The sequence below is a fragment of the Ovis canadensis genome, chromosome 4, assembly GCF_042477335.2.
Source record: "Ovis canadensis isolate MfBH-ARS-UI-01 breed Bighorn chromosome 4, ARS-UI_OviCan_v2, whole genome shotgun sequence".
NCBI classification, from domain to species: Eukaryota; Metazoa; Chordata; class Mammalia; order Artiodactyla; family Bovidae; genus Ovis; species Ovis canadensis.
Window position 1 is genome coordinate 24,085,264 of NC_091248.1, and position 19,969 is coordinate 24,105,232.

At 37.2% G+C, this 19,969-nt stretch overlaps 1 protein-coding gene across 3 annotated transcripts in view; it reads left to right on the top strand.

Moving 5' to 3' along the window:
* ANKIB1 (ankyrin repeat and IBR domain containing 1) overlaps positions 1-19,969 on the top strand; it is a 161,676-nt gene that overhangs the window by 108,389 nt on the left and 33,318 nt on the right. For all 3 annotated transcript variants that reach the window (XM_069587360.1, XM_069587361.1, XM_069587362.1), the window contains 4 exons: positions 5,564-5,772; positions 6,938-7,026; positions 14,847-14,991; positions 17,131-17,297. In XM_069587360.1, the coding sequence (XP_069443461.1) occupies positions 5,564-5,772; positions 6,938-7,026; positions 14,847-14,991; positions 17,131-17,297 (610 nt within the window). The remainder of the gene's footprint in view (positions 1-5,563; positions 5,773-6,937; positions 7,027-14,846; positions 14,992-17,130; positions 17,298-19,969) is intronic.

The following is a 19,969-nucleotide window of genomic DNA, read 5'->3' on the forward strand; positions in this document are numbered from 1 at the left end:
TGAAACCAGGGGTTTCAAAAACCACCTAGATAATAAAGAACATAGCTACAACCTGACCTTAATGAAGTATTCAGGATTTTATTTCTAAATGCCTTTTTAACCTTTTCTCCCCAACCAAAGGCTGTCCATACATGAACTCATCATTTCTCCCACTATCTTGATAAATGGCCTCCACATTCATTTAATCACCCTGACCAGACTGAGAAGTCACACTTTTCTTCTTCCTCTCTATTACATTTGCGCACAGCCTCATCATTTCTCTTCCTAAATAGCTCCCATCCTCTCCCCAGTCTCCCTAGCTCTTTCCATTCTCACTGCCCCGACTTAAATTCAGTTTGTCATTATTTTTCATCTAAATTGTAGTCCAGTGTTGGCCTTCCTCTTCACCCATATTCATTTTTCATATTGCATTTTAAAATTTTGGGTATTTATCTCCCCTGCTGAAAAACCCTTCACTGGCTCTCCCCAGACTTAGAGCATCCCATCTCTTTAGTACATCTTTATGACTCAGGCCTGTGCACCCGGGCCATCAGTCTCCACTTGTATTTACCCACTCCTGCTTGTCTTCATTAAGCACCGCTTCCAGGAAGTCTTTCCAGCTCATGTAGTCCCAGGGTTACTTTGAGAGCCTTTCTGTCTCTTCCCATTATATCCTGTGCATACATGTGTCATACACTTAGAATACAACATTATTGCAGTAATCTCTGTATTTGCTTTTCCTCTACATTAACCTGGGAGCTCTTAGAGGGCAGCTTTTTATTGTTTTTTTTTTTGTTTCCACAATAACCATCCCTGAAGCCTTGAGAACATAGTTACAGAATGAATAGATAATATATTTGAAATGTTATTTTAATAATTTAAACCCATCTTTTTATTATAAAACCCTATTTCTCCATTGTCATCTTTTAAAACTTTGAAGTAATCCTTTGGGAAGAAAAATCTAGACCTGGTTCAAAAATGAAATTGAGGAATTCAAAATAGTTTTTAAAATCTTAGAATTTAAAGATAAAATATTTTCCTTTTAATCAGTATAATGCTTAACAGTCATAATATAGAAACTTGTAAAGAAATACAAAATATCTTAAATTGTGTTTCTTTTGTATGAGGTTCACAGCAACCTGTCCTCTACTTGAGCTTTCAGATAAAGAGAATGCATTTACATATAATATAGAGCTGGCGTAAAAGTAGAAGTCACTCATCTGCGAGGGGCTGTGTTGTGCCAGTTATATTAGAGTAGGCCACTGCGGAAGCGAAAGTAGAGAATCAACCACAGTAAATGTGTCTTGATCGTAATGGTAGTCTACGGTGTTTCATTTAGGTTAGGAATGGGGCAGTGGCTCCGCTCCACACAGTTATCCCGACCGACTGAGACTCGGCCATCCTAACAGTGGCTTCTGAGGTTGCCCTGGGGATTCTCTCCATTCTAGCTAACCAGTCAGAAAGGAAGAAGCATGCAGATAAAGATGAGCCTGTCCCAGAAGCGACATAAATCACCCCTGCACCTATTCCACTGACCAGCCTCCAGTCACATGGTCACACTTAACTGTAAGCAGCATTCTACTCTGAGTCTACCCATTTCTGCCACAGGTGTCTGCATTTGGCTAAGTTATATAATGTATCATAATTCTAACTTATAATATTGTATCCTGTAAAAATCTAAGGCTAACTTAAGCAGTAACTATATGGTAATTAAAACAAATATTCTTTTCTAGTGTTTACACATTATGTCATCAAGTATTTTTAAGTGATAAACTCCATTTTCACTCCACTGATCTTTCCTTAACTTACTTCTTTTACATAATAGGCTCAACTCTAATAAGGTGATATCTAACTGAATTTTACTAGTTGACTTTTGTCTATTCTGTGATAACTTTTTTGATAACTTACTTAAGAGTTCTGTTAATTTATTGCATTCCCCTGTTAGAGCATAAAATAGAGGCTAATTCAGGCTTTCAAATGAACATTTCTACATTCTTCTAGGTAATATCAGTGACATTTGATAATCAAATAAGATTTTCAGAGGTAAATGATGTTAGTGAATAAAATAGACAGTACATAGAACTACAGTTTACACTAATTGCTGTCAAAACCCGGATGGGCTCTGTTTCAGAGCTATTAAACTGAACTATTTGGTAGATTTATAGATTGTATCCTTGGTAACATTCATTCAGCTTTCCGCAAGAAAATAAATTTAAGCATGATTTTATGTACTGTCAAATTTAGTCGCAAAGTAATGAGGTTGAAGACAGAAGACAGAAATGTTTGGCTATATTTGCTGAGAAGTAATTGAATTTTAAGAATGACTCTGTTAAAAATACAAAGGTCATTTCCTGAGCATTTCCTCAGTAATAAAAGTAACATGTATTAATAGCTGAAAGCTACCTAATGAGTAAATAAGTAAAATTTACTTGTGTGTTTGCTCAGTCACTCAGTCGTATCCAACTTTTTGTGACCCTGTGGACTCTAGCCTGCCAGGCTCCTCTGTCCATGGAATTTTCCAGGCAAGCATACTGGAGCTGTTTGGCATTTCTGTTTTTTAAAATACAAGGCCGAGTCTAGTTTGACTGTCCTTAGAGTAAATGTATATTGAAGTATTTTTTGAAGCTCCGTTAGAGACTCATCACTTCTAAGGTAATCTACTTTCTTCCTAGGAAATGACATTTTCTCCCAAGGCTTCTGTCGGTATTTCTCCCTCTGGACTAGACTTCTCTGAACTCTATACACTTATATTTAACTGCCTATTTGAAATTTAATTTAATTTGAATTTAACTGCCTATTCTACCTCTAGAATATCTCATCATGTCTAAAATTAAAATCACGCTGTTAAACCTGTACCTGAGTCTCTGGTATTTCCTATTTACATGGAAGGTGGCACCAACCAACCAACATGGTAGACCTGGGACAAAAACTTTGACCTTTCCTCTCCTTCAGGCATTATATCCCAATGTCACCAAATTTTCAGTCTGACCTCCCAAATCTTAACTTCTCCCTTTCTCTTCATCTCCACTGCAGCCAGCCGTGGCCTTAGCTGCATAATCTCTTACTTGTACTTCCCAGTACCCTCTTTGCTAGTCTGCCCTTCCCTCCACTCTTGTCCTATCCGATTTCTTTCTCCATACTGTAGTCAGAAAGATCTGTTCACATCTAACTGTGACAACCTTTTCTTCCTATGGCAAATTTTTCACTGGCTTCCTGTCACTCATAAACTGATGATAGGAGTGTTATTTAGAAGTTCTCTATGGACTGCATGCATACTAAGTCGCTTCAGTCATATTCAACTCTTTGTGACCCTAAGGACTGTAGCCCTCCAGGCTCCTCTGTCCATGGGATTCTCCAGGCAAGAATATTGGAGCGGGTTTCCATGCCCTCCTCCAGGGGATCGTCCCAACCCAGGGATGGAACCCGTGTCTCCTGCAGCTCCTGCACTGCAGGCGGATTCTTTACCACTGAGCATCAGGGAAGCCCCTGTATGGCCTAGTCCCGGCCTGTTTCTTCAGCCTTGCCCAAAGGGTCCTCCTGGTCTCCTTCCGGTCTTCCGGTCTCTGGAGACCTTTTACCTAGTTAGCTCTCACTCATACCTCAGATGTTCACTCCAGGCCGTTTCCCCAGTCACCTCCTCTGACCTCCCTAAATGGAAGTCTGCCTTTTCTTAATGCTGCTTCTGACAGTGCTGATTTTTTTTAATGTGTTGGTTTTATTTATTGACTTTCTCTTTACTAGACTTTACATTCCGTGGAAGCAGGAATTGTGCCTGTTTTTCCCTCCCATTGTATCCCTACAGCTTGACATAGTGTATGGCACATAAAAGACCCTCAATAAATGTTTGCTAAATGAGCGATATGACAGAATCCAAGGCTAGAATTTAATTTGTTTATATGTAAATAAATTATAGCAGTTCTTTTCTCCCTTTATTTAAAAATGTTTTAATGGAGACCTGAAAAATAATCATACTGTTCCAAGAAAGTTTAAACTTGTTAATTACAAATATACCTTGTTTTATTGCACTTCACTTTGTTGTGCTTCGTAGATGTTGCATTTTTTACAACTTGAAGATTTGTGGCAACCCTACCTTGTCAGATGATGGTTAGTGTTTTTTAGCAATAAAGTATTTTAATTAAGGTACTGTAGTCTTGTTAAGTGTGCAATACCATTATAGTTTTTAAAAAAGCCAATGTAGTGTAAACATAATCATTACATGTACTGGGAGACAAAAAAATTTGTGTGACTTGCTTTGTTACACTGTTTTGTTTTATTTCAGTGGTCTGGAACGAAACTTGCAATAAGTCCAAGGTATGCCTGTGGTGACCTATCAAAAACCTCAGACCCATTTAGCAACATTTCCCAGAATACACTGCTATGCAGAGCTTTTTACTTGCTGGATTTTTCTTCTTTGTAATCTGACTCCTATTTCCAATCTTATCTTCCATCGCCCCAAACCAAAGTATAGTACCCTGGAACTTTACAGAGCTGTTCACATCTCTCCATTGTACTTCTGTGACTTTGTACCTATGGAAACACACTCTGTCTTCATTGCATACCTGAATCCTAATTATCCTGTAAAACCGCCAAATATATTGACTTAATATGGTTGAAAAAAGCCTTCCATATAGAGTTTCCACAGATATTTGTATTTGGTTTGTAAAATGATATAGAATGGGCCTTTGGTAAATAACTGACTCTGTGTTACTTTTGACCTGTTCTTTATTGAGCTGCACTGGAAAGAACACAGACTTTGGATTCACAGAAATTTGTTTCATATACCTTATATCTGTTTGAGCCTGGCTAAGTCACATAATTTCCCCAAGTCCTGGTTTCTCCACCTCAGTAATGATTGGAAAGTTTGTTAGGAGGAATGAGTGAAATAATATGTGTCAAACACCTGGCAAAATCATTGGATATATCAGTTTATTGTTTTTAAAGGTGTGACTCTGTATAACATAGATCACTTGGCTGTTTTTAAAGTATTCATAGTAGAAAGATAACCTTTTTTAGTTAAGCTGGATTCAGGCTCACATAATGTATAATTTACATCAAATTCCCTAAAACTTTATAATCATAATCCCTTAAGAAGTTCTTTCTGCTTTCAAGATGTTTATCAAATGGATTTTTAGAAGTTGATGGCATTTTGACATGTTTATTATGAACTATGTAAAATTTTACAACTTGATAGTGGTGAGGCCAGTTGTGAAGTTATATGTTATTCTTGAAAGAATAAAATGGCTTAATCAAACTTTTACCAGTAAAAATTTAGTAAATTCCAATGATGTGTGAGCCACCACTTTTAATTAAGAGTAGAAATGCCTGAAATTTTTGGCCATCTTGTTAAATATTGACATGGTGGTAAGCCATGGTAAATTATAAAAGTTTCAATTCTGTTTAAAAATATGAATGGATATAACATGCCTAAATATGTCATTTGTAATTACAGCTTTGCTAACAAACAACTTTTCTTCCTAGAGGACCCATAGCCGTGTGATTTAGTCTCTCTTTTGTTATTATGAAGCTCTTAAAACAGCACCATGTTTCTCTGTTATTTGAGATATCCATTCCATTTGTCTTAAAGACTGGGACAGGGAGAAATTACTTGAAGCTTGGATGTCCAACCCAGAGAACTGCTGCCAGCGATCAGGTGTTCAGATGCCAACACCACCACCAAGCGGGTATAACGCCTGGGACACACTCCCTTCTCCAAGAACGCCAAGGACAACCCGCTCTTCTGTCACCTCTCCAGATGAATTAAGTTTATCGCCTGGCGATTTGGATACCAGTTTGGTACGGTTTTGTACTCAGTGTACTTCTCATAGTTTTAATTTTAACGTTCCATGGAGCCTCTAGTTGTATTCTTATAACTGAATCCTGTACCCTGCTTAAAGGGCTCAATTATTTCATGCTTTGGTTAAATATTTCTTATCAGAGACTGTTTTTGTGATCTCTGAGTTATAGATTGAAAAACAAGTGGGCTTTCTTTTCTCTTTTAAAACAGGAAACATTAAAGGTTTTGGCAAAACTGTTTATGATGTTTTCACTGAAAAGCTCCACTTACTTACAGTTTTGAACAAGCCATATTGAAATATTAAAAGTTGAGTTTGTGTTAGGCACCTAAAACCAAAAATACGAAAATATTTTTATATTTTTCAGAATACATTTATAATATGTTGATAACTGTGTTTCAATGAAGCTTCTGGAGTTATTCATCCAGATACATCTCCATAATAAATATTTGCTTTTTATTGAGACACAGTACTGCTGTTGTGTCCATTTTTAATTGTCAAACCACTGATGCACTGATATAGGCAAGTTTTATGCTTCTTGAATAATTCAGCTGATCAAAATACATGGTAAATATGAATATACTCCAGATTTTATCTGGACCTTCTTCAAAAACAGCATCCTACTTCTGTAATTCACATCTGTAACATTTTAAAGTTTGATTCTCCTAGTTATGTGTAGAAGATACAAAGCTTTGTAGCATGATTCGCTGGGTAGAAACACTTAAATTGCTACTCTGAATATGCTGAGTTGCTGTATTGAAAAAATAAAGTTACTTTTTATTTTTGTAGATTTCTCTGGGTTGAGTATAGGGTGAAGGACACCATATTGAAGTGGTTATCTCACAAGGAGCAATTTGATCTTGACCTGAATAGATTGTAATGATTTGTTTCTTATGTTTCCTTTCAAAACAAATAGTTGCACATAAGTTTAGAATTTAAGAATTTAACTTTTGCATTAAAACATTTCAATCCCACAGTAATTTATAATGAGTTAAGCCTGATATTTGTTATTTAGTCAAAGACAGGCATGGTAATTTTAACTTCCCTTATAATTTTGAAACACTTTATATAATTACTGGCATTTTTTGCCATGAATTAATGAACAAAGGAATGTTCTCCATCAAGAGTATGACTTTGTTGAAATCATTTTTCTTCTTCATTTTCAGTGTGATATTTGTATGTGCAGTATTTCAGTGTTTGAAGACCCAGTGGACATGCCCTGTGGACATGACTTCTGTAGAGGATGCTGGGAGTCGTGAGTATATGTGCAACTTCGTATTTCTTACTACAGGATAGCACTCGGATTTCGCAGTAAAACCACTTGCTTTCAATATTTAATGATAGGGATTATTTATATTGGTTTTAGAGTTACACTGAAATGTATTATATTTTGCTACTAAACAAGAATTTTGTTTTTATTTTGCTGTCTTCCCATCTATTAATTTTATAAAATTGTTTAATTTAGTAATTAAGGTTATTTAGCTTAATGTGAGGTACTGTGGGGAAGAAAGCAGATATAAGAATACAGATATTTAAAATTCTTTTCTAATCAATTCAAAGTTATATGACTCTTCTAGGTATGATTGGTCTATATTACAAATTGAAATTTTATTTTCCTTCTCATGTTTATCTCTGTTCTCCTTTCCATTACCTTGCCAATTTATGTTTTCTCACCATCCACTAATTTTACTCTAATGTACTTTTCAAGAGAGGTTTATAAATGGAATGGAGATGATCAGTGTGATGAGCAATATGATATCAGGTTATCCCTGGAGACACATAAATCTATTGATTGATGACCTAAGCAAGGCATGTCATTAGTATTTAAGACAAAAGTTTTAAAACTATTCTTTCAAACTATATAAAAGTTTTTAAAACTGGGTACCAAGTGTAGGGAATTGGGGAGCACCATGTGGGGTGAGACAAGGACCTGAAGACATTTCCTGGTTTTCTTTTATTAGTTACTGTGTCGTAGTATAATTAACATACAGTAAGCCACATATTCAAATTAAATAATTCAAAAAGCTCTGACTCCATATACCATACAGTGTCATGAAACAATCAAGTTAATGGCTATACTCATTACCCCCCAGTGTTTCCTCATTTCTCCCTGAAATCCATCCACCCGTCTCTTCCTGCCTCCATCTTACACTGGCACCACCACCTCCACCACCCCGCTCCACTTCCCGTCTGTGGGCAAACACTGATCTTCTTTCTGTCTTTCTGGGAGAAGGAAACGGCAGCCCACTCCAGCATTCTTGCTTGGAGAACCTCATGGACAGGGGAGCCTGGTGGTCTGTGGTCCGTGGGATCGCAGAAGTCGGACACGACTGAGCACACAGCTCAGCACCTTTTATCTGTTTTCCAGATTGGGATGTAAGGCAAGATTTTATTTGGAGGGGGAAATAAAAGAACCTTTTAAAAAGGGTTTTAGAAAAACAGAATAAATAAAATTATCTGGTTTTTCTTTTTAAAACATAGATTAGATTCTACTCTTGAGTCTAATTAGATAGGATCAAATCGATGTAGTTGATACACATAAATTAATTGGCAAGGGTTGGAGCTCATAACACAAAGCAAACTTTGACCTAGTTCTGAGCACAGAAAATCCTCCATAGGTTTAGTACTTTATTTAGCTTAAAATTGTCAACTGAATTGCATTAGGAAGTATTCTTTGGGTTCTACCAAGTTTGATATTGTTGACCTTCATTTCTCTATAAAGTTGAATCCCCCTAAGAGATTTACTTGAGTTTTTTTGAAATTTTTTGACCTTCCTCGCCAAACTCCTATCACAGGAACCATCTCACATACTCATGACAGACTAGCTGTGAGAAATTAGTGATAAGACTTAAATTTGAAAGACTGATTATTGTTTTCCATGGTCCGTTATCAGCCCACCTAGTGCCCTCCTCACTCCTACCATATCGTTCTTATCCAGTCAAGTATCTGCAGTATCAGTAAAACACGTTCCAGATTGAGTGATTTCTTCTGTGAATGAAACAATTTTAAAATTAATTGCAGTCCTTTCATCGGCACATAGAAAAGAAACTCCCCAGTCTAAGAAGCAAGGAAGAATTTTTAAGGGCCCTTAGATAGTTTGAAACCTCTTATCTTACTCTTCTCTACCCCCTTATCTCATCAGTCCATACATATGCTTTGAAGCATCTATGCCAAGGGCTTAAATGAAAGAAAAATTAGTAGTTTTCTGTCCCACCTAGAATATCCTTCCTGCTACTTATTAGTTGTTGATTTAAGTAATCAGTAACCTCCCTGTGCCTCAATTTCCTAATCTATAAAATGGTAACGGTGGTGTTACTTTATAGGACGGTTGCCAGTTAATTGTTAATCGGCTAAGTACATGTAAAATGCTTAGAACAGTGCCTGGCACATAGTAACCACTCAGTAAATGTTAATTATTAGATTCTTACTAAGCTTAGTAATGAACAGTGGAGTGGGAGCTTAGGATATAATCTGTGAAGCTGATCTAAAGATAAAAATATAAGTCAAGTTTGATCTAGATTTCCCTCTTTTACTAACATTTACCAACACTATGTTATACTTCTAAATTTAGGGAGAAATTGTATGTTGCTGAAAATTGATAGCCTGGCTCACAGAGAAATTATCTTTTCTTCAGTAAGTTCTTCTGGGTTCTGTCATTTAATTCTCCAGAAATAGTTAAACCTGCTCTGATGTATTGTAGTTCAGTTCAGTTCAGTTCAGTTGCTCAGTTGTGTCCAACTCTTTGTGACCCCATGGACTGAGGCACGCCAGGCCTCCCTGTCCATCACTAACTCCCGGAGTTTACTCAAACTCATGTTCATTGAATCGGTGATGCCATCCAACCATCTCATCCTCTGTCATCCCCTTCTCCTCCTGCCTCCAATCTTTCCCAGCATCAGGGTCTTTTCAAATGAGTCAGGTCTTTGCATCAGGTGGCCAAAGTATTCTAGTTTCAGCTTCAGCATCAGTCCTTCCATTGAACACCCAGGACTGATCTCCTTTAGGATGGACTGGTTGGATCTCCTTGCAGTCCAAGGGACTCTTAAGACTTCTTGAACCCACAGTTCAAAAGCATCATTGTTTTGCACTCAGCTTTCTTTATAGTCCAACTCTCACATCCATACATGACTGCTGGAAAAACCATAGACTTGACTAGATGGACCTTTGATGGCAAAATAATATCTCTGCTTTTTAATATGCTGTTTAGGTTGGTCGTAACTTTCCTTCTAAAGAGTAAGTGTCTTTTAATTTCATGGCTGCAGTCACCATCTGCAGTGATTTTGGAGCCCCAAAAAATAAAGTCAGCCACTGTTTCCACTGTTTCCCCATCTATTTGCCATGAAGTGATGGGACCAGATGCCATGATCTTAGTTTTATGAATGTTGAGCTTTCAGCCAACTTTTTCACTCTCCTCTTTCATCAAGAGGCTCTTTAGTTCTTCTTTACCTTCTGCCATAAGGGTGGTGTCATCTGCATATCTGAGGTTACAGATATTTCTCCAGGCAGTCTTGATTCCAGCTTGTGCTTCATCCAGCCCAGCATTTCTCATGATGGGTGGCATCATAAAAAAAATGGGTGACAGTATGCAGTCTTGACATACTCCTTTCCCAATTTGGAGGCAGTCTGTTGTCCCATGTCCAGTTCTAACTTGCTTCTTGACCTGCATACAGATTTCTCAAGATGCAGGTCAGGTGGTCTGGTATTCCCAACTCTTGAAGAATTTTCCACAGTTTATTGTGATCCACATAGTCAAAGGCTTTGGCATAGTCAAGAAAGCAGAAATAGATGTTTTTCTGGAACTCTCTTGCTTTTTCGATGATCCAGCAAATGTGGCAATTTGATCTCTGGTTCCTCTGCCTTTTCTAAAACCAGCTTGAACATCTGGAATTTCACAGTTCACGTATTGCTAAAGCCTGGCTTGGAGAATTTTGAGCATTGCTTTACTAGCATGTGAGATGAGTGCAATTGTGTGGTAGTTTGAGCATTCTTTGGCATTGCCTTTCTATGGGATTGGAATGAAAGTTGACCTTTTCCAGTCCTGTGGCCACTGCTCACTTTTCCAAATTTGCTGGCGTATTGAGTGCAGCACTTTCACAGCATCATCTTTCAGGATTTGAAATAGCTCGACTGGAATTCCATCACCACCACTAGCTTTGTTTGTAGTGAGGCTTCCTAAGGCCCACTTGGCCACATTCCAGGGTGTCTGACTCCAGGTGAGTGATCACATCATCATGATTATCTGGGTCGTGAAGATCTTTTTTGTGCAGTTCTCCTGTGTATTCTTGCCACCTCTTCTTAATATCTTCTGCTTCTGTTAGGTCCATACCAGTTCTTTCCTTTATCGAGCCCATCTTTGCATGAAATGTTCCCTTGGTATCTCTGATTTTCTTGAAAAGATCTCTAGTCTTCCCCATTCTATTGTTTTCCTCTATTTCTTTACACTAATCACTGAGGAAGGCTTTCTTATGTCTTCTTGCTATTCTTTGGAACTCTGCATCCAACTGAGTATATCTTTCCTTTCTCCTTTGCCTTTCGCTTCTCTTCTTTTCACAGCTATTTGTAAGGCCTCCTCAGACAGCCATTTTGCTTTTTTGCATTTCTTTTCCATGGGGATGGTCTTGATCCCTCTCTCCTGTACAATTGCATGAACCTCCGTCCATAGTTCATCAGGCCCTGTGTCTATCAGATCTGGTCCCTTAAATCTATTTCTCACTTCCAGTGTATAGTCTTAAGGGATTTGATTTAGGTCATACCTGAATGGTCTAGTGGTTTTCCCTACTTTCTGCAATTTAAGTCTGAATTTGCCAATAAGGAGTTCATGATCTGAGCCACAGTCAGCTCCTAGTCTTGTTTTTGCTGACTGTATAGAGCTTCTCCATCTTTGGCTGCAAAGAATATAATCAATCTGATTTCAGTGTTGGCCATCTGGTGATGTCCATGTGTAAAGTGTTCCCTTTTGTTGTTGGAAGAGGGTGTTTGCTAAGACACCCTCTTGGCAGTTCTCTTGGCAGAACTCTATTAGCCTTTGCCCTGCTTCATTCTGTACTCCAGGCCAAATTTGCCTGTTACTCCAGGTGTTTCTTGACTTCTTACTTTTGCATTCCAGTCCCCGCTAATGAAAATGACTTCTTTTTTGGGTGTTAGTTCTAGAAGGTCTTATAGGTCTTCATAGAACCATTCAGCTTCAGCTTCTTCAGTGTTACTGGTTGGGGCATAGACTTGGATTACTGTGATATTGAATGGTTTGCCTTGGAAATGAACAGAGATCATTTGTTGTTTTTGTGATTGCATCCAAGTACTGCCTTTCGGATTCTTTTGTTGACTATGATGGCTACTCCATTTCTTCTAAGGGATTCCTGCCCACAATAGTAAATAGAATGGTCATCTGAGTTAAATTCACCCATTCCAGTCCATCTTAGTTCTGTGATTACTAGAATGTCAACGTTCACTCTTGCCATCTCCTGTTTGACCACTTCCAATTTGCCTTGATTCATGGACCTAACATTCCTATGCAATATTGCTCTTTACAGCATCGGACTTTGCTTCTATCACCAGTCACATCTACATCTGGGTGTTGTTTTTGCTTTGGCTCCATCCCTTCATTCTTTCTGGAGTTTTTCTCCACTGATCTCCAGTAGCATATTGGGCACCTATTTTCATGTTTCAGTGTCCTATCTTTTTGCCTTTTCATACAGTTCATGGGGTTCTCAAGGCAAGAATACTGCAGTGATTTGCCATTCCCTTCTCCAGTGGACCACATTTTGTCAAAACTCTCCACCATGACCCGCCCGTCTTTGGTGGCCCCACGCACATGGTTTAGTTTCATTGAGTTAGACAAAGCTGTGGTCCATGTGATTAGATTGGTTAGTTTTCTATAATTGTGGTTTCAATCTATCTGCCTTCTGATGCCCTCTTTCAGCACCTACCGTCTTACTTGGGTTTCTCTTACCTTGGACGTGGGGTATCTCATCACGGCCACCGCTACTGACCTTGGCTGTGAGGTGGCTCCTCCTCTCAGCCGCTCAGCACTGCAGCACCGTGCTGATGTATTTAGAATACATAAAATTTTAAAACATCATCATATATTAACTATATCTGTGTGCATTGTGCACTGTGACAGGGGACTATTAAGATAAATTATATCTGACATCACAGGGAACCTGTTCAGAGCTAAAAGGAAGCGATTCCTGCTTTGTTGAAAAAGCAACTTTGTAGTTAGCAGTTCTCAAATGTTTAATCTCAGCATCCCCTTACACTATTAAAAATTCTTGAGGACATTTTTCACATAACTTGAACAAATAATTCTAAAAATTGTATAGAAATACAAAAGACCCTTAATAGCCAAAGCAATCTTGAGAAAGAAGAATGAAGTTAAATTTGTCACACTCCCTGATTTTAAACATTACTACAAAGATCCATATAGTCAAAGCTATGGTTTTTCCAGCAGTCATGTATGGATGTGAGAGTTGGACCATAAAGAAAGCTGAGCATCAAAGAATTGATGCTTTTAAACTGTGGTGTTGGAGAAGAATCTTGAGAGTCCCTTGGACTGCAAGATCAAACCAGTCAATCCTAAAGAAAATGAACCCTGAATATTCACTGAAAAGACTGATGCTGATGGTGAAACTCCAGTACTTTGGCCACCTGATGCAAAGAGCTGACTCATTGGAAAAGACCCTGATACTGGGAAATAATAGTTTGCAGGTTGAGAGGGGATGACCAAGGATGAGATGTTTGGATGGCATCACCAACTCGACGGACATGCATTTGAGCAAGCTCTAGGAGATGGGGAAGGACAGGGAAACCTAGCATGCAGCAAAGAGCCAGGCATGTCTGAGCAACTGAAGAACAACAGAGCTGCAGTTATCAAAATAGTATGGTCCTGACCCCAAAACACATAGCTCTATGGAACAGAATAAAAGAGCCCTGAAGTGAGCTCACACTTACATGGGCAATTAATCTGCGACAAATGAGGACAGAATATGCGATGGAGAAGAGACAGTATTTTCAGTAAATGGTGCTGGGCAAGCTAGACAGTCACATATAAAAAAATCAAACTGGACTGCTTTCATATACCATGCATAAAAATATATTCAGAATGTATTAAAGGACTGTAATGTAAGACCTGAAACCATAGACTTCTAGAACAAAACGTAGACTGTAAAGTCTTTGACATCAGTGTTAGTGATTTTTTTTTTTAATATATATCTCCTCAGGCAAGGGGAATTCACACTTCAAAAGTTTCTTTCTTCTTTTTCCATGGGAAATATTATTAATAATCAAACCCTCAGTAAAATTTTATAATTCTTTATTCTGTGCCCAGCACCATGTAGATATTTCACATACATTATATCATATAGTCTGAAAGCAACTCTGGGAAGTATATATTGTTACCTCTGTTTAATAGATAGTGAAATTGAGGCACAGACCGTTACATGATAATTACTTAAGATCGTACAACTTGTTAGCGACAGACCTGGAATTCTCTAATTCCAAATCTTGCTCTTGACCTTGGGTTAGATTCCTGTCACTTTCTAGGATGTCTTTTCCCTACTACCTCAACCAGTGTGCCTAGAGTAGGACATGAAACACATTTTAATGTTTATCTAAATAAAATATAAGAGGAAACCTTTTCTTCTAAAAGTTACACTATATTACAGTGCCATCTCAAAAATCTCTTGAATTTTGTGTGGCTTAATTCTGTACCATTGCTGTCTTTTTTAAAGGCGTAGAATATTGAGAATTGAATATGACCTTTCTAAATCACTTATTTCTAAATATTTACTCTTAAATATAGTGTTTCAAGTTTTTAAAGAGGACAAAGCAAACAAATGTAAAAAATGTATAAAACATAGATGCGTATAAATAAATAGTCATATAGTGAATGGCAGGGCAGATAATAAATGCTCAGTGTTTGAATTATTTGAGTTAATGTATTATAGTTGATATTGCACACTTTGTTTATTGGTGTGTTTTAATTATACTCAACAGAAAATTCAGCATCAGGAAAAATTCTTCGAATGTGCAAATAAATTGTATCCTTGCTTTTTTTCTATCAATTGACAATTTTATTAGGTTTCTGAATCTGAAAATTCAAGAAGGTGAAGCTCACAACATTTTCTGCCCTGCATATGATTGCTTCCAACTTGTGCCTGTGGATATAATAGAAAGTGTAGTTTCTAAGGAGATGGACAAACGATACCTACAGTTTGATATTAAGGTATGTTGCCAATTATCTGTGTAATCTCTACAATTTAAATTTTATTAAACCTATATTAACAATTTTAATTTTTTGTTCTGTTTTTGAAAGCAAAGTAATGAACTCTGGCTTTTGTCTCTCAGTTGGCCTAAATTAAAAGTTTTAAGCTAAAGTATTGTTTTATAATCATGATAGAAGTAAAAATGAAAAGTGGCAATAGTAGTTTACCAGAAAATAAAACTATTGTGCAGAACTATTTGTTGATTTGCCTGTTGAACTTTTATAACTAATAGGTCAAAAAAAATTCATATTAAATAGTAGCTATTTTAAATTTTCTAAATGACATATTTTTACTCCTCAGTATGAATATTTAGAAATAAAGATTATCAACCTGGAAATTTATGGATTTTTTTTTATATTTCAAGTAATCATTTCATATAATAAATTATAATGTTATTTCATCTTTTTCCCTTATCTTCTTTATTTTCACTCAGGAGTTATTCATTACTATATGCAAATCTTTTTTGTGGGATTTAATAGACATGTTCAGATTTTTTTATAGTCTGAACCTTAATATATTTTTAAAAAAGAAGTCCTGCTGTTTCTTTAACATAGAAAGTATCATAATATTGGTTTCTTTACATTTTTCATTATTGTGATAAAATACACATAAACTTTACCGGTTTAAACAGATTTAAGTGGCCAATTTGTTGTTATGAAGTACTTTTACATTATTGTGCAACCATCATTACCCTTCATGGTAGAATTTTTTTCATCGTCCCAAACTGAAACTCTGTTTCCGTGAACACAAATGCCCCATTTCCCCTTCCCATAGCCACCAGTAAGCACTGTTCTACTTTCTGTCTCTATGTGTTTCTAGGCAATTTATATAAGTGATGGCAGTGGTGGTTTAGTCACCAAGTCATGTCTGACTCTTGCAACCCCATGGACTGGAGCCTGCCAGGCTCCTCTGTCCATGGGATTTCTCAGGCAAGCATACTGGAATGGGTTGCCATTTCCTGCTCCAGAGGATCTTCCTGACCCAGGGAAGCCTGGTGGAATCATATAAGTAGAATCATACAGTGTTTGTCCTTGTAAACCATATTATATCCATATAATGTTATATTATTTCATGTAAGTGGAATCAGTATTTATCCTTATGTGCCTGGGTTATTACATGTAGCTTAATGTCTTCAAGGTTCATTCCCATTGTAGCATGTATCAGAATTTCTTTTTAAGGTTGAATAATATTCCAATAATGTATGTAGCACATTTTGTTTATCCACACTTTCATCCATGGACATTTGAGTTGTTTGTGCCTTTTGATTAATGTTAGTAATGCTCCTTGGAGAAGAGAATGGCACCCCACTGCAGTACTCTTGCCTGGAAAATCCTGTGGATGGAGGAGCCTGGTAGGCTGCAATCCATGCGGTCACTAAGAGTCGGACACGACTGAGTGACTTCACTTTCACTTTTCACTTTCATGCATTGGAGAAGGAAATGGCAACCCACTCCAAAATCCCAGGAATATGGGAGCCTGGTGGGCTGCCATCTATGGGGTCGCACAGAGTCAGACACGACTGAAGTGACTTAGCAGCAGCAGCAGCAGCAGTAATGCTCCTGTGCATATGGGTGTACAAATATCTATTCCAGTCCCTGCTTTTAATTATTTGGGGTATATATTGCAGAAGTGGAATTACTGGATCATAGGATAACTCTGTGTTTGTAATGTTGATTTTTATGTGTTATTAAAGTACCATGTAGAAATTTATTATTCTAATACAGCTAATCCTCAAACAAGATTCTATTTATTATAATTATTTTCCATCAGAAAAGTGGCATATTGTGAGAAAGCATTTTTAAATTACACATTTTCTGTATGAATAGTTGCATTTTTACACTGTCATCAATCTACTTGGTTCTTAGATTAAAGAATATATAAATTTTAAAAATTATTACTAAGGTAATTGCCACATTTTTTCCTTCTTATTTAATACATTCCAGTACTGTTTTGAGTATTTCTTGAAACTGACTACTCTTTGTTTTTTCATTTCATTCTGTTTCATTTCATTCATTCTGAAGTAAACTGACATCGGGTACACTCTATTAGAATTGAGAGTTAACATATTTTTTTATGTTTTGTTATCGCTGTTTAAACAGGCCTTTGTTGAAAATAATCCTGCCATTAAATGGTGTCCTACTCCAGGCTGCGAAAGAGCAGTCAGACTGACAAAGCAAGGATCAGACGCCTCTGGGTCTGACACACTCAGCTTCCCCTTGCTCAGAGCTCCTGCTGTGGACTGTGGAAAAGGACACCTCTTCTGCTGGTCAGTACAGCACAAGTTGGAATAGCCTAGTCACCTTGCTGACAGTTTTTCAAGAGACTTTGTATTCTGAATCGTGCCTTTAAGTTGCAGTGTTTCTGATACCATTATTATTCATTAAAAAGTGTATTCAGGACGGGGCGGGGGCGGGGAAAAAATGTATTCAGTAGCGATAGTTTACATTTACCGTGTGCTTGATGTGTGCCAACTACCTTGTCAAGATGTTCAAATATTGAATTCTCCCAACAGTGCTGTGAATGGAATGCTGTTATTATACCCATTTCACAGATAAGGGAATTTAGACACAGAGTGGTTGCCCTGGGTTATATAGCTAGGAACTGGCAGAAATGAGATTAGACCCTGTCTCTGTTTGATGCTAGAACCCATGAACTTGAACTTTAATACCAAATTACTGACCTTAGATTAGATAATATTTAGAGTTTGATATCTTTTCTTAAAGTAGAAGTGTCTAGCAGTGGTACTTAACCAGGGATGCCCAGAGTCTAATATAAGACAGCTTTTCCATATTTTCATTCTAGACCCCAACAAGTGAAATTCTGATTTAGTGGATTTTGGAGAAAAAAGTCTTATGTGATTCTGTTGCACAGTCCCAGTTAGAAGCCACTTGATGTATCTTGTGTTTTATATAATTTCTATTGCCTGATAAGTACTTAAGTATGAACTGATGATAAATCAGTAATGGATGTATAGTCAGTATGTGTAGTCACTTGACTGTGTGTTTGTCTAACATCAGCATTATACTTTATTCAGAGTAGTTTCAATTATAATAACTTTTGTTTTTGTTCAATGATCAGAGGAAGAAATAGTATTTGTAATGCTTTTTACTCATTTCCAGATTTATTACATATGCAAGGATATATTTGAGGTGGATATAAAACACTAATCTTTAGTTAGTATACCTATCAGAATCCAAAGTCAAATGGTAGCACTGCTAGATGGTAAGAAGGCATAGTTATAGAAATATCCCTACCATGAAAGATCTATTTCTTACACTCATCATCATTATCATTAGCTAAAACTATTATTTGAACTGCCAACCTATATATAGCAGTGAATTCTAGGTCAGGTGTCAACAACGTAGTGTCTGCACCAATTTTTTAAAATAAAGTTTTGTTAGAACACAGCCATACCTGCTCATGTTAGTTTGTTTACCCATCGTCTGTGGCTGCTTTCAGACTGTGACAGTATCGAGTAGTTGTAGCAGAGACCATGTGGCCTGCAAAACTCAAAATATTTACTATCTGATCCTTTACAGAACAAGTTTGCTAGGCTTCTGTGCTAACTGCTTGAATATAGTGATTAATAAAAGAAAAGCAGTGTTTACTACTTTCATAACTAAATCAGATTCAACAAGTAAAATGGCAACAAAATACTGAATAAATATTTAGAGTATATCCATATACCTATATCCACATGTGGTAGTTTTTCACAACATTTAAAAAACACATGCCTAATTTTTACTTTTGGGCTTCCCTAGTGGCACAGCTTATTAAAAAGCAAGACATTACTTTGCCAGCAAAGGTCCATCTAGTTAAGGCTATGGTTTTTCCAGTAGTCATGTATGGATGTGAGAGTTGGACTATAAAGAAAGGTGAGCACCGAAGAATTGATACTTTTGAACTGTGGTGTTGGAGAAGACTCTTGAGAGTCCCTTGGACTGCAAGGAGATCCAACCAGTCCATCCTAAAGGAAATCAGTCCTGATTATTCATTAGAAGGACTGATGCTGAAGCTGAAACTCCAATACTTGGCCACCTGATGTGAAGAACTGACTCATCTGAAAAGACCCTGATGCTAGAAATGATTGAAGACAGAAGGAGAAGGGGACAACAGAGGATGAGATGGTTGGATGGCATCACTGACTTGATGGATATGAGTTTGAGTAAACTCTGGGAGTTGGTGATGGACGGAGGCGTGGCGTGCTGCATCCATGGGGTCACAAAGAGTCATACACGACTGAGCAACTGAACTGAAGTGACTCAGTGGTAAAGAACCTGCCTGCCAATGCAGGAGATGTGGTTTTGATCCCTGGGTTGGGGAGATCCCCTGGAGGAGGAAATGGCCACCCTCCCCAGTATTCTTGCCTGGGAAATCCCATGAACAGAGGAGCCTGGTAGGCTCCAGTCCATGGGGTCACAAAAGAGTCGGATACTACTTAGCGGCTGAACAGCAGCAACAGATTTTTCATTTTATATGTTTTATTATTCAGTGGTTGACCCTTAATTCCACTTCATTACCCCAGCAGAAGAGAGAAGGATCCAGCAACAGAAATGGGAAGTGAGTTAATGAATATACATAAACTTAATTATAGATAAATTATCCTTAGATGAATATGAGTCTACTTTATTTAAAGTAAGAGTATTTAAAATAAGGAAATAAAAGAACTTATTTGAAGTTAGTTTCTTGAGAAACTTAAGTTCTAGTACCTTGAAACACTCCACCTAGAATGTTACTAATTATGTACTATCCTTTGGAAAGTCATTTTCTGAGCTCTCTTGTTTGTGTAAGCGTCCCTTGTTTAGAAAAAACTGATTAAGAGGGTTTTTGAAGAGCCTACAAAAATGGAAACCATACTTTAGTAAAATGTTTAGAAAATAGAAAACACAAATTAGTAAAATATTTAGAAGATAAGACGATAAACTTTGATTTCTGTGG